This window comes from Salvelinus alpinus, chromosome 14 (genome assembly GCF_045679555.1).
Source record: "Salvelinus alpinus chromosome 14, SLU_Salpinus.1, whole genome shotgun sequence".
Classification (NCBI taxonomy): domain Eukaryota; kingdom Metazoa; phylum Chordata; class Actinopteri; order Salmoniformes; family Salmonidae; genus Salvelinus; species Salvelinus alpinus.
In genome coordinates, this window is record NC_092099.1 from 40,210,340 (window position 1) to 40,225,886 (window position 15,547).

General features: G+C 40.5%; 1 protein-coding gene across 1 annotated transcript in view; it reads right to left on the reverse strand.

The window, feature by feature from the left end:
- The window catches only part of LOC139538915 (low-density lipoprotein receptor-related protein 1B-like), a 555,698-nt gene that overhangs the window by 24,420 nt on the left and 515,731 nt on the right, over positions 1-15,547 (reverse strand). Inside the window, exons 76-80 of the mRNA XM_071341488.1 lie at positions 13,017-13,258; positions 10,046-10,269; positions 9,056-9,162; positions 7,835-7,951; positions 6,979-7,152 (exon numbers count right to left, since the gene is read on the reverse strand). Coding sequence (XP_071197589.1) covers positions 6,979-7,152; positions 7,835-7,951; positions 9,056-9,162; positions 10,046-10,269; positions 13,017-13,258 — 864 coding nt within the window. The remainder of the gene's footprint in view (positions 1-6,978; positions 7,153-7,834; positions 7,952-9,055; positions 9,163-10,045; positions 10,270-13,016; positions 13,259-15,547) is intronic.

Genomic DNA, 15,547 nt, shown 5'->3' on the forward strand with positions numbered 1-15,547 from the left:
CTGCCATATTCCTCCAATAAGTCAATGGAAGCGTTGGGTTTTCAATAATAACAAAAATCAAAACAACAGCAACATGCTGACCAGACCGGACGCGTCACGTGCATTGCAAAATAAATGTACACATACATGTTATTAAATTATTGCTTAGTCAAGCACTAAAATAGAACTTGATTCTATGTGTGATGCTCAACACGCTGCAAGTCCTGCCTCTCCCATCTCCTCACTGGTTTTTAGAAGCATTTACCCACGTGCTATCTCCTCATTGGTTTTTAGGAGCATATAACCACGTTGGTGATTGAAAGATGAACTGAGGTCCACACGCCAGTCGGTTGTGATAATGCACCTTAAAGTTGCTTGCCAACCGCCATTTAAAGTCCAATGAAGAAGAAGAAGCCTGAAGGAAGGAGGAGAGATGACTACAAACAAATTTGGGTTTACTGTTTTTATCTGTGGATTAATTGTCGGAGTAGATGAAATTGTGCATTTCAGGTAAAATAGCAACCCAATGTTTAGATCCCATTACAAATTAGCTAGCAACAGCAAGCTAGCTAGCTAAATTGCCATAAATGTTTAATGCTTTGCACCTGTCCCCAAATTAAAATAATTGGTTCAGAGTTTGTTTTGATATTTCAACCTGCGTGTCCTGATCGCGTCTGGTGTGGGGGGGACAAAATCAGCATGCGTGCGGTCTGGTCAGCATGTAACACTCCTGCTCTTTCTGTTCTGCTAGCTGTGCATTAACTTCTGCTGCCCAAAGAGTAGGTTACATAAATCAAATCTTATTTTATTTTTCACATGCGCCAAATACAACAGGTCCTTAACCAACAATGCAGTTTTAAGAAAAATAAGTGTCAAGAAAGTATTTACTCAAATAAGCTGAAGTAAAACATAAATAAAATACAAATAAAAAATAAGAAAATAGAAAAATAACAAATAATTAAAAAGCACTAATAAAATAACAGCAGCGAGGCTATATACAGGGGGTACCAGTACAGAATGTACCGTAAATGTGCGGGGGCACAGGTTAGTCAAGGTAATTGGTACATGTAGGTAGAGGTAAAATGACTATGCATAGATAATAAACAGAGAGTAGAAGCAGAAGCTGGACTAATGAGTATTAGGGGAACGGTTCAGCTGCCCTTTAGTGTCTGACGCTCCACAACTCTAAACATGATACAGATAACAAATAGCAACCGAGGGCTACAGTGAAAAGAGAAGTGGCGAGGCAGAGGATGAAGGATATATTGGTTTGATTGCTCCTAACATGGGAGATGAAATGACTCTCTCATGTCCCACACTTGAGAAAATGAAAAACTAGCTCAAGAAACAGAGCTATTGCATTTCCATCCAGGCTGTGGACCCACAGTTATCTGCAGTCTGTGTTGATGAACCAGATAGAATATCAATGCTACATTGGTGCATTGTCGTTACAATTGTTTTAAAAATTATATATTTTTTTATTTATTTCACCTTTATTTAACCAGGAAGGCTAGTTTTTATTTCACATTTATTTAACCAGGTAGGCTAGTTGAGAACAAGTTCTCATTTACAACTGTGACCTGGCCAAGCTAAAGCAAAGCAGTTCAACACATACAACAACACAGACTTACACATGGAATAAACAAACATACAGTCAATAATACAGTAGAAAAAGTATGTATACAGTGTGTGCAAATGAGGTAAGATAAGGTAGGTAAGGCAATAAATAGGCCTTGGTGGCGAAGTAATTACAATGTAGCAATTAAACACTGGAGTGATAGATGTGCAGAAGATGAATGTGCAAGTAGAGATACTGGAGAGCAGAGGAGCAAAATAAATAAATAAATACAGTATGGGGATGAGGTAGTTGGATGGGCTATTTACAGATGGGCTATGTACAGGTGCAGTGATCTGTGAGCTGCTCTGACAGCTGGTGCATAAAATTAGTGAGGGAGATATGAGTCTCCAGCTTCAGTGATTTTTGCAAACCTTTCCAGTCATTGGCAGCAGAAAACTGGAAGGAAAAGGCGGCCAAAGGAGGAATAGGCTTTTGGGGGTGACCAGTGAACTATACCTGCTGCAGCGCATGCTACAAGTGGGTGCTGCTATGGTGATCAGTGAGCTGAGATAAGGCGGGGCCTTAAATAGCAAAGACTTATAGATGATCTGGAGCCAGTGGGTTTGGCGACAAATATGAAGCGAGGGCCAGCCAAGGAGAGCATACAGGTCGCAGTGGTGGGTAGTATATGGGGCTTTGGTATCAAAACGGATGGCACTGTGATAGACTACATCCAATTTGCTGAGTAGAGTGTTGGAGGCTATTTTGTAAATGACATCGCCGAAGTCAAGGATCGGTAGGATAGTCAGTTTTACAAGGGTATGTTTGCCAGCATGAGTGAAGGATGCTTTGTTGCGAAATAGGAAGCAGATTCTAGATTGTTTTGGATTGGAGATGCTTAATGTGAGTCTGGAAGGAGAGTTTACAGCCAAACCAGGCACCTAGGTATTTGTAGATGTCCACATATTCTAAGTCAGAACCTTCCAGAGTAGTAATGTTGGATGGGCGGGCAGGTGCTGGTAGCGATCGGTTGAAGAGCAAGCATTAAGTTTTACTTGCATTTAAGAGCAGTTGGAGGCCACGGAAGGAGAGTTGTATGGCATTGAAGCTCGTCTGGAGGTTTGTTAACACAGTGTCCAAAGAAGGGCCAGAAGTATACAGAATGGTATCGTTTGCGTACAGGTGGATCAGAGAATCACCAGCAGCAAGAGTGACATCATTGTTGTATACAGAGAAAAGAAAGAAGCCAAGGCTGTTGAGTCTGCCGATAAGAATGTGGCGATTGACAGAGTCGAAAGCCTTGGCCAGGTCTATGAATACAGCTGCACTGTATTGTCTCGAGCCTTGAGCGTGGCTGAGGTGCACCCATGATCAGCTCGGATACCAGATTGCATAGCAGAGAAGCTACGGTGGGATTCGAAATGGTCGGTGATCTGTTTGTTAACTTGAGACCTTAGAAAGGCAGGGTAGGATAGATATAGGTCTGTAACAGTTTGGGTCTAGAGTGTCTCCCCTTCGAAGAGGGGGATGACCGTGGCAGCTTTCCAATCTTTTGGGTTCTCAGACGATAGAAAAGAGAGGTTGAACAGGCTAGTAATAGGGGTAGCAACAGTTTCGGCTGATCATTTTAGAAAGAGAGGGTCCAGATTGTCTAACCCTGCTGATTTGTAGCGGTCCAGATTTTGCAGCTCTTTCAGAACACCAGCTATCTGGATTTGGGTGAAGGAGAAATGGGGGAGCCTTGGCCAGCCGTAGAAAAATTCTTATTGAAATTCTCAATTATCGTGGATTTATCGGTGGTGACAGTGTTTCCTAGCCTCAGTGCAGTGAGCAGCTTGGAGGAGGTGCTCTTATTCTCCAAGTACTTTACAGTGTCCCAGAACTTTTTGGAGTTTGTGCTGCTAATACAGTATGCCACAGGATGTTTTTGTGCTAGTCAAGGGCAGTCAGGTCTGGAGTGAACCACGGGCTATATCTGTTCCTGATTCTACATTTTTTGAATGGGAAATGCTTATTTAAGATTGTGAAGGAAGCACTTTTAAAGAATAACCAAGAATCTTCTACTGACGGAATGAGGTCAATATCCTTCCAGGATACCCGGGCTAGGTCGATTAAAAAGGACTGCTCGCTGAAGTGTTTTAGGGAGCTTTTGACAGTGATGAGGTGTGGTCGTTTGAACGCAGACCCATTATGGACGCAAGCAATGAGACAGTGATCACTGAGATCCTGGTTGAAGACAGCAGAGGTGTATTTGGAGGGCAGGTTGGTTAGGATGATATCTATGAGGGTGCCTGTGTTTACGGATTTGGGGTTGTACCTGGTAGGTTCATTGATAATTTGTGTGAGATTGAGGGCATCAAGCTTGGATTGTTGGATGGCCGGGGTGTCCCAGTTTAGGTCACCTAACAGCACGAGCTCTGAAGATACAGTGAGGGAAAAAAATATTTGATCCCCTGCTGATTTTGTACGTTTGCCCACTGACAAAGAAATGATCAGTCTATAATTTTAATGGTAGGTTTATTTGAACAGTGAGAGACAGAATAACAACAACAAAAAATCCAGAAAAACGCATGTCAAAAATATTATAAATTGATTTGCATTTTAATGAGGGAAATAAGTATTTGACCCCCTCTCAATCAGAAAGATTTTTGGCTCCCAGGTGTCTTTTATACAGGTAACGACCTGAGATTAGGAGCACACTCTTAAAGGGAGTGCTCCTAATCTCAGTTTGTTACCTGTATAAAAGACACCTGTCCGCAGAAGCAATCGATCAATCAGATTCCAAGCTCTCCACCATGGCCAAGACCAAAGAGCTCTCCAAGGATGTCAGGGACAAGATTGTAGACCTACACAAGGCTGGAATGGGCTACAAGCAGCTTGGTGAGAAGGTGACAACAGTTGGTGCGATTATTCGCAAATGGAAGAAACACAAAAGAACTGTCAATCTCCCTCGGCCTGGGGCTCCATGCAAGATCTCACCTCGTGGAGTTGCAATGATCATGAGAACGGTGAGGAATCAGCCCAGAACTACACGGGAGGATCTTGTCAATGATCTCAAGGCAGCTGGGACCATAGTCACCAAGAAAATAATTGGTAACACACTACGCCGTGAAGGACTGAAATCCTGCAGCGCCCACAAGATCCCCCTGCTCAAGAAAGCACATATACATGCCCGTCTGAAGTTTGCCAATGAACATCTGAATGATTCAGAGAACAACTGGGTGAATAGTGTTGTGGTCAGATGAGACCAAAATGGAGCTCTTTGGCATCAACTCAACTCGCCGTGTTTGGAGGAGGAGGAATGCTGCCTATGACCCCAAGAACACCATCCCCACCGTCAAACATGGAGGTGGAAACATTATGCTTTGGGGGTGTTTTTCTGCTAAGGGGACAGGACAACTTCACCGCATCAAAGGGACGATGGACGGGACCATGTACCATGTCAAATTTTGGGTGAGAACCTCCTTCCCTCAGCCAGGGCATTGAAAATGGGTCGTGGATGGGTATTCCAGTATGACAATGACCCAAAACACACGGCCAAGGCAACAAAGGAGTGGCTCAAGAAGAAGCACATTAAGGTCCTGGAGTGGCCTAGCCAGTCTCCAGACCTTAATCCCATAGAAAATATGTGGAGGGAGCTGAAGGTTCGAGTTGCCAAACGTCAGCCTCGAAACCTTAATGACTTGGAGAAGATCTGCAAAGAGGAGTGGGACAAAATCCCTCCTGAGATTCGTGCAAACCTGGTGGCCAACTACAAGAAACGTCTGACCTCTGTGATGGCCAACAAGGGTTTTGCCACCAAGTACTAAGTCATGTTTTGCAGAGGGGGTCAAATACTTATTTCCCTCATTAAAATGCAAATCAATTTATAACATTTTTGACATGCGTTTTTCTGGATTTTTTTGTTGTTATTCTGTCTCTCACTGTTCAAGTAAACCTACCATTAAAATTATAGACTGATCATTTCTTTGTCAGTGGGCAAACGTACAAAATCAGCAGGGGATCAAATACTTTTTCCCCCTCACTGTAGATGGGGGGCAATCGATTCACATATGGTGTCTAGGGCACAGCTGGGGGCAGAAAGTGGTCTATAGCAAGCGGCAACGGTGAGGGACTTGTTTCTGGAAAGGTGGATTTTTAAAAGTAGAAGCTCAAATTGTTTGGGCACAGACCTGGATAGTAAGACAGAACTCTGCAGGTTATCTCTGCAGTAGATTGCAACTCCGCCTCCTTTGGCAGTTCTATCTTGTCGGAAAACGTTATAGTTAGGGATAGAAATGTAAGGGTTTTTGGTGGCCTTCCTAAGCCAGGATTCAGACACGGCTAGGACATCCAGGTTGGCAGAGTGTGCTAAAGCAGTGAATAAAACAAACCTAGGGAGGAGGCTTCTAATGTTAACATGCATGAAGCCAAGGCTTTTACGGTTACAGAAGTCAACAAATGAGAGCGCCTAGGGAATGAGAGTGGAGCTATGCATTGCAGGGCCTGAATTAACCTCTACATCACCAGAGGAGGAGTAGGATAAGGGTAAAGCTAAAGGCTATAAGAACTGGTCGTCTAGTACATCGTCTAACACAGAGTAAAAGGAGCAGGTTTCTGGGCGCGGTAGAATAGATTCAATGCATAATGTACAGACAAAGGTATGGTAGGATGTGAATACAGTGGAGGTAAATCTAGGCATTGAGTGACGATGAGAGAGGTATTGTCTCTAGAGACATCAATTAAACCAGGTGACGTCAGGTGGGACAAGAGGGTTAGCTAAGGCATATTGAGCAGGGTTGGAGGCTCTACAGTGAAATAAGACAATAATCACTAACTAAAACAGCAATGGACAAGGCATGTTACTGTAATATCATGTTAGGCATGTTACTGGCATATCATGGTAGTTGCCATTGTTATACTTCCATTTTTTACCTTTATTTAACTAGGCAAATCAGTTAAGAACAAATTCTTATTTTTAATGATGGCCTAGGAACAGTGGGTTAACTGCCTTGTTCAGGGGCAGAACGACAGATTTTTACCTTTTCAGCTCAGGGATTCGATCTTGTAACCTTTCAGTTACAAGTCCAACGCGCTAACCACTAGGCTACCTGCCTTGTACAGGGCCAGAACGACAGAGTTTTACCTTGTCAGCTCGGGGATTCGATCTTGTAACCTTTCAGTTACAAGTCCAACGCGCTAACCACTAGGCTACCTGCCTTGTACAGGGCCAGAACGACAGATTTTTACCTTGTCAGCTCGGGGATTCGATCTTGTAACCTTTCGGTTACAAGTCCAACGCGCTAACCACTAGGCTACCTGCCGCCTCCATTTAAGCTTTAAGGCTATTCAAATGGTACTTTCACTATGCACATGACCCTCCTAATTTCCCAAGACCCTTATTAACATTTGTATTCATTAAAATACCCATTGAAACACAGCAGTAGATTTGATATATTTACCATCTTGCTGCTTGTATCGGTGGGAGATCAGGACATTGGTCGTTTTCTCGAGACCCAAGTGGAGAAACTCCACAGGCTGTTTGCCATACTTGTGAACCCTGAAGACTTCATGTTTTAGCCCAGTCCCGTAGATGTAGTCTTCAAATATGTCAATCCTGTATGGCTGGGATATTCCTGGGAACACAGCCATGGAAACAGAATGAAGGCAGGGTGGAAATAAGCATATGACCATGAACACCGTGTGAAAAAATGAAATAATATATGTTTTTTAGAAAATCCTATTTGGGATGGTAAAAGGTTTTCAGTGCAAATGCCTTAAACCAAATATAAAGTATGTAGAAAAGATAATGGAGCTATATATTTTCCTTTGAGAACTAACAATCACCAAAATAAAAACTAGACAGTCAGGGAGAATAAAAATTGTCATGTCATGGAGCCCCTATTGATTTTGTTATAATCTCAGATAGCATGCAAACACGGCATAAGCATTGGCAAAATATGTAGAATTGCAGGAATAGCTTGAAAACTAAAATTTTCTCTCCTCCCCATGACAAAATGTGTAGAATTGCAGGAAATGTACTTTAAAAGAACAAAATGCTGTCTCTGCGGCCAAGAGGGCCTCTAAACATTTTGGTGGTAGACCGTGCCATTGGCCACGGCCACTAACCCCCCCCCCCCATGCAACTTTCCCACAGTTTCTGGAAAACTCCTAAGGGAAACACTGCACACAAACGCACACACTATGTTATTGTAGCAATCTGTTGATAAAATGTAGAGGAAATTAAACAACGATCACATCAGTAGCAGGTATGTGCTTGGAAAGTCAATCTTTGTTTTGTTCTCGGGGTGGTGTTACCGTGTCTGTCCCTGATTGCAACCAGAGGGTCCGACCCATCCAATCTCACACTGCCTATCTCGGAGAGCTCAGGATCAGCCCAGTACAAACGTTGGTTGAAGTAATCGATGGCCAGACCTGGGGGAGGATGAGAGAACGAGCTTTATTTTCCTCATGAATTTGGTAAAGATCAATATGGATGCCATCATTCTGAGAGCATTCAGATTATAAACAATATTCTTGAAATATTTGAACACAATTGCATGGATTGCAGCTGTCAACATTCCATATAAACTGCGGATAGACTGCATAAACTGACAGTTATTTCATCTATTTCCTTTTGGTACCTCACTTCCTACGCAGCCGAGAGAAAGTCATTAACATTTAAATGGAATCATGCTACAGGATATATACAGTACCAGTCAAAAGTTTGTGCAAAACTGTCATCAAGACAAAGGGTGGCTACTTTGAAGAATGTCAAATATAAATACATTTGGATTTGTTTAACACTTTTTTGGTTACTACATGATTCCATATGTGTTATTTCATAGTTTTGATGTCTTCATTATTATTATACAATTATACAAAAACCCTTGATTGAGTAGATGTGTCTAAACTTTTGACTGGTACTGCATATACCAGCATATTTGTTTGTTTTTTAATTACAGATTTTTGGTGTTAAATCTACTATGTATTTCTATCATGTGTTTGGCTGGATAAAATACCCAAGTTGCCATGGTGATTAAATGGGTGTGCGTTTTTACACAGATTGTGAATTCCCCCTACCTCGGGACAGTTCATGGGTCCCTGATATTAAAGGAGGCCAAACCATCTTTAAAAACTAGATCAGCACCAAGTGTCTCCCCCAGGACCATAACAACAGGTTTGGTCTGTCAGAGACATTCATTAACTTTTTCCATGGCCTTATTTTAAAAAGCTTTATCCTCTAGTCTACAACTAGCCTGGTCCCAGATCCCCAACTCCTACAGCCATTGCCTTTAACAAGACTGCACAGACAGATCTGGAACTAGGCTAGTCTACAACATCACATCTTATTGAAAAGATATGTATGGACTTGGAAAATACAAGCAGATAAATATGATGCGTATGTGTAATGACATTTCCCTACTGTTTCAGTCTTCACACTTCATTCAGTTGTGAAACAGTATTATCCTATGGTACAGTATGTTAGCTAAATCAAACATACTAATGTGACATGAGGAGACACTGTACTGTAGATACCTGTTGGTCTCCTGAGGTTCTTCTCCAGAAATATCCTACGCATAGTACCATCCATAGCCGACTCCTCAATATGAGAATGATCACCTATTACTGTCCAGTACATCATCCTGTAGAAGGTACAAAGACAATTATTTCCTGTTGGGTCTCCATAGCATCTGGTCTAATGGATATCAGGGGATTAAATGCACAGAGATTGGAATCCCTGTCTATATTTATAGAATCCCTGGAATCCCTGCTATATTTATGTAATCCCTGTCTATACTTCCAGAATCCCTGGAATCCCTGCTATATTTATAGATTCCATGTAATCCCTGTCTATACTTACATAATCCCTGTAATCCCTGTCTATACTTACAGAATCCCTGGAATCCCTGCTATATTTATAGAATCCCTGTAATCCCTGTCTATACTTACAGAATCCCTGGAATCCCTGCTATATTTATAGAATCCCTGTAATCCCTGCTATATTTATAGAATCCCTGCTATATTTATAGAATCCCTGTAATCCCTGTCTATACTTACAGAATCCCTGGAATCCCTGTCTATATTTATAGAATCCCTGTAATCCCTGTCTATACTTACAGAATCCCTGGAATCACTGATATATTTATGGAATCCCTGGAAACCCTGTCTATATTTATAGAATCCCTGGAATCCCTGCTATATTTATGTAATCCCTGTAATCCCTGCCTATACTTATAGAATCCCTGGAATCACTGATATATTTATGGAATCCCTGTAATCCCTGTCTATACTTATAGAATCCCTGGAATCACTGATATATTTATGGAATCCCTGGAATCCCTGTCAAATATGTATGCCTTAACAAATCAGTAAAGAAAACACATTTTGGAAACCATCTTGGATGCATTTTTCAAAATTGCACAGCCGTCTTCCTTCAGCAGAGTTACAAAATAATGACAAAGCAAAAAGGTATAAAGTGACAACATAATGATGAAATTGAACATTGTATGAAAAGGATGCTCTTACCCTTGCGGTGGGTTGACAGCGATGGCGTACGGCTCTCCTGCAATGTCAGTTATCAGACGGGTGCAATTTGGCCCTCTGAGCTGGCCCACGTTTATAGAGTATCTGAGCTTAGTCCAGTGGGCTGTGTAATAGCTGAACCAGTGCATCCGAGAATGGTCTGTCCAATAGATATTTCCTGTAATCCAGTCAGCAGACACATCCCTCGGTCTACGGAAGTCTGAACACTGCAAGGAAAATCAGAGCTTGTAAACATGAAAGCGTGAACATGAAAAAGACTTTCAAGGTATTTGTATTAAATATGGCAAATAAACTTTAACATTCAGATGTGAAGAATTGTGTAATCCATTGACGTATTTAGATGCACTCACTATTCTTTCCCCTATCAAACATGATAGCAGTATGTCTAATCCAATACTTGATGCTAGTAAAGGTTTAGTAGCCTATGCTTAATGTGTAAGAAGTCTTGCGTGTGATCAGGTTATTCTATACAGTAATGTTTCCAATGAGACAACAATGGCTCAAACTTTAGATCAATGTACATCATGGTATTTGAATAATAGTATCTACAAATGACATTGAAAGATGTGTCATTAATCGTAAAACAATTGACTGGCTTTCTTTGAGTTTGTCAGTAGCCATATCTACAAATTAGAAAAATGAATCGTCCGAGACATTCATGGCATTAAAGTGGAACAAGGGCAAATTTCAAAAATGTATCTATGTTTATAAACCCCTCTGAGTATTTGATGGACTGTCTGTCAAAGCGTGCATATCTCTCACTCAGGGAGAGCGAGGTAGAACTAGAGCTACGTCACAGATTTATACAACTTTCCAGTAGCCGCAGCGCTAGATAGAACTTTGTGTAATGTCTTTAATCTACAAAAAATATAAACATTATATCATACCAAAAATACAACATTTGTCAAGTCCAATCGATTGTGAGACATGGCATATACATTTTATGTGATCCATTTGGGTCGCGGGTTCACAATTTGACCATTTCTGAGATGGTCTCTCTGCCACGCAAGGAGGAAAGGAGCCGACCTTATTCCGCCTCCCACTTTTACCTTGTAACCCCAATGGCACATAATTGCACCTGCTAATCAACACTGTCCATCTTCCCTCTGACAGTTGGCTACACACCAAAATATATATATATACACCAAAATATATCTACTAAATTTAGAGTGAAAGACTAGTGAGTTTGCAACATAACATCCACTTCATAGGATGACACATATGGGCTAAAAGGCTCATTTATGTACAAATGTTTCATTCGATTGTAATGTTCCTACAGTAGCCAGCTGACAGCAAACATATAAATGAATTTCTGTTGCAGATATAATAGATCGCCTAGCTACTGATGCATGCATCTATCGAAATGAGACTTATGCTCACTGTCCAAGTTTTCATTGGGGTAGATCAAATATTCTATTATTAAAATGATTATTAGCCTACATTTACATTTTCAAATCGGTAGAATAATGCAATCATTTACAAAACTATGCAGGGATTTAATTTGCAAGCCAGGGCCAAATTGCCTTCCTCGAGCAAGCAGAAGAATGTCATAATGTAACCATTATTGAAAAGTATTCCTATAGCCTATGTTTAAATCAAATACCCTTGCATCAAATACCCTACATGTGAAAGTCGTATATTGATTATGTATAGCATACAAGAATGATGATCACTGCAATCAACAGCTGCAGTGTTGCTCATTGGATTACCCCATATCATGGAATAGGCTATGTGAACGTTTATCAAGACAAAAGGCAGACACATGGAATTATTTGTTTTGGATGGATGGTTGACATGATAGAAAGGTAGGCGGATATTTTCTTATCTAAATGTGGGTGAAACTTTTCTTCGGTATACATTTATCGAGCTTGTTATGTGTGTTGTACTCTACTCGCACGGGGAAAAAACCTTATTGCCTATTGTGCAATATATTTCAAATTTCGAACAAAATACACCAGCGACATCATTTAGGAGATGAAGGTTGTGGGCACAGTGTTTCTGATCAGATTGACAATTATGTAATTGTGTGGCTACGATGCCATCTTTAGAGCACAGCATTTTCTGATTCGTTTCCAGAGGTTTGAAAGAGAGAAATTAAATAGGCTACTAAGCGAGGTCTGATGATGCTTCTGACAATATAGTAAAAGGCGTGTTGTGTTGGGTGATGTGCTAACTTTGAATGTAGGCCATTTAGAAAACTGCCAGTGTGTAGTGTTTCTGAGGAGCCCCTTGTGCGTGTGTTGTAGCATGAGCTGGCTGCTGTTCCCTCCTTGCTTGGCCGGGATCTCAGAAAAGGTACAATTGTGAACCCGCGACCCAAATTGTTCGCATAAAAGGTTATGCCATATCTCCCAATCGATTGCATTTCCCTATTTTAGTATTTTCGCTGTGACAGAACATTTATATTTTATTCCATAAAGTTCTATCTAGCACTGCACTGAGTGGGGGGCTGTATAACCCTGTGACGTAGCTCTCCCTCTAGCTCCACCGTGTCTCCCTGAGTGAGAGAGGTGCGCACATTGACAGACAGTCCAACATCAAGGCAGCGGGGGTTAGGAACATATAACATTTTTCAAAAATGTGTTGTTATTCACCTTTAATTCAAACAAAACCTGGAAAGAGCTTGGCACTTTCCTAATGTCCTGTACTCTAGCTCACATGAGATATGTGACTATATGAGATTTAATCTTCAAGCACTCACTGCTATATTCACGCTCTCACAGCTAATCATTCTATAATTAATTGTGCTCAAATGCAGTTACCAAGATATACTGTAGCTTCAATGGATTTAGAAAAGAAAAAAACATGCATATCTCGTGATAGTGTTACTTAAACATAACTGTAGATATCCTGTGGATATTAGTAAGTGGACATTGAATGGACAACTCTATCGTACATTTAAAAGTAAAGTAGACTTTCCAACCACCCTAACCACACCTTTGGAAATACTTACTATGTTTCCGACATTAGTTTTAGTTTGACTCTTGTCTAGGATTTCTTTGTAAAAAAGTCCCCCAGGGTTAAACTGGGTAGCCCAGATAACCTTTTGTTGGTGTAACAGAGCATCCATCCCAATAATGCGGGCATTGTCCTCGATGCGAGTGAGGAGTTTGTGTCCATGGCTCTGGTTAAACGGATACACAAAACTTCGGATTTCAGTGTCATTAGCTATGTAGAGCACTCGATCTTCTGGTCCTGCCGTTGTTGAGTTATTAATATGCAAAAAAAATGAAAAGTGGCTAAATTCCATTTGGGGTTTTAAACAACAGTTTGACAGCATCATTTCATTTACAAGCAAAAAAGTATAATATATGGCAATCAAGTCATATATTAACATTCTTGGGCAGTTTTCTGGACACATTAAGCATAGACCTGGACTAAAACGCATTTGTGATGGAGATTCTACTTAGATTTTTCTTTTTATTCCAGAACTAGGATGAATCTGTGTCCAACAAACTGCCCCCATATATCACATGTTCCTTGTTGATCAGGATAATAATACATAATCACATAGTAACAAGACCAGTCATGTATTACTACTACTACCCGTGGTGCCAATCAGTAGGAATAGTGGGGATAGAGGGGATATGTCATTAAAATGGGAAAAGTGCCTTCAGAAAGCATTCATACCCATTGACTTATTCCACATTTTGTTGTGTTACATCCTGACATCGAAATGTATTAAATGTATTTTTCACTCACCCATCTACACACAATACTCCATAATGACAAAGTGAAAACATGTTTTTATAAATGTTTGCTAAATTATTGAAAATTAAATAAAGAAATATCTAATTTACATATGTATTCACACCCCTTTGCTATGACACTCCAAATTGAGCTCAGGTGCATCCAATTTCCCTTAGTCATCCTTGAGATGTCGCTACAACTTGATCGGTGTCCACCTGTGGCCAATTCAATTGTTTGGACATGATTTAGAAAGAAACACACCTGTCTATATAAAAGGTCTCACAGTTGCCAATGCATGTCAGAGCATAAACTAGATCTCCAAGATAGAATTGTGATGAGGCATATATCTGAGGAAGGGTATACAACAATTTCTAGAGTGTTGAACGTTTCCAAAAGCACAGTGGTCTCCATCATTGGGAAACTGAAAAAATATGGAACTACCCAGACTGCCTAGAGCTGGCTGTCCGATCAAACTGAGCAACCGGGTAAGAGGGACCTTGGTCAGGGAGGTGACCAAGAACCCAATGACCACTGACAGAACTACAGAGTTCCTTGGCTGAGATGGGAGAACATGCCAGAAGGACAACAGTCTCTACAGCACTTTACCAATCTGGGCATTATAGGAGTAGCCAGACAGAAGCCACTCCTGAGAAAAAGACACATGACAGCATGCCTAGAGTTTGCAAAAAGGCAAGTGACAAACTCTGATGAGATGTGGTCTTATGAGGCAAAAATGTAACTCTTTGGCCTAAATACAAAGCGCTATGTCTGGAAAAAGCCAGGCACAGCTCACCACCCATCTTACACCATCACTACCAGGTGATGTGCTATGGGGATGTTTTTCAGTGGCAGGGCCTGGGAGACTGGTAAGGATAGAGGAAACATTTAATGGAGCCAAATACAGGCAAATCCCTGATGAGAACCCGCTTCAGAGTGCAAACAACCTTAGACTGGGGTTAAGGCGAAGATTTACATTCCAACAGGACAATGACACCAAACATACAGACAAACCAGAATGTGAAAGTCCTTGAATGGCCTCGCAAAAGCCCAGACTTGAATCCCATTGAAAATCTTTGGAAACTTAACAGAGCTTGAGAAAATCTGCAAGGAAGAATGGGAGAAAATCTCCAAATCAAGACATACCAAAGCTGTAATCGACACCAAATGTGCTTCTACAAAGTATTGACTCAGGGGTGTGAATATCTATGTTTCATTTTCAATACATTTGCAAAAGTGTCTAAAAACATGTTTTCACTGTCATTATGGGGTATTGTGTGTAGATGGTTGAGAGAAAAAATGGATTTAATATATTTTAATTTCAAGGTTGTAACACAACAACTTTAGAAAATGTTGTACTTTCCGAAGGCACTGTATCACAGTGGTGTATACACCCGTAACTTTAACACTTTAGAGAAAAGATGTGAAGTAGATTTTTGTGAATATTGCCAATCATTATTAATATAATCCTTATTGGTCACATCAGAAACAGCTCAGTTTTATACTATCTAAATTGTTAAATGGCTGGTCTTGTATACATTCAGTATTACTTATACAATCCTGTTGTCTTAATGTAAAGGTTATCTGATGACTATGACAGTATCTTTACAATGAAGAGTGGTAAGGATAAAGTACAGTTTCATCTATTGAATAAAACGAATCTTTTCAAATAAAGGGTATACAATATTCAAGAACATTTTGCAGTTTATAGAAATACATAATATACTAACAGTATACTGTTTTTATTCATTTTAGCTTAAAAATACCAGATACAATACTGTATATCAATTGAAACTA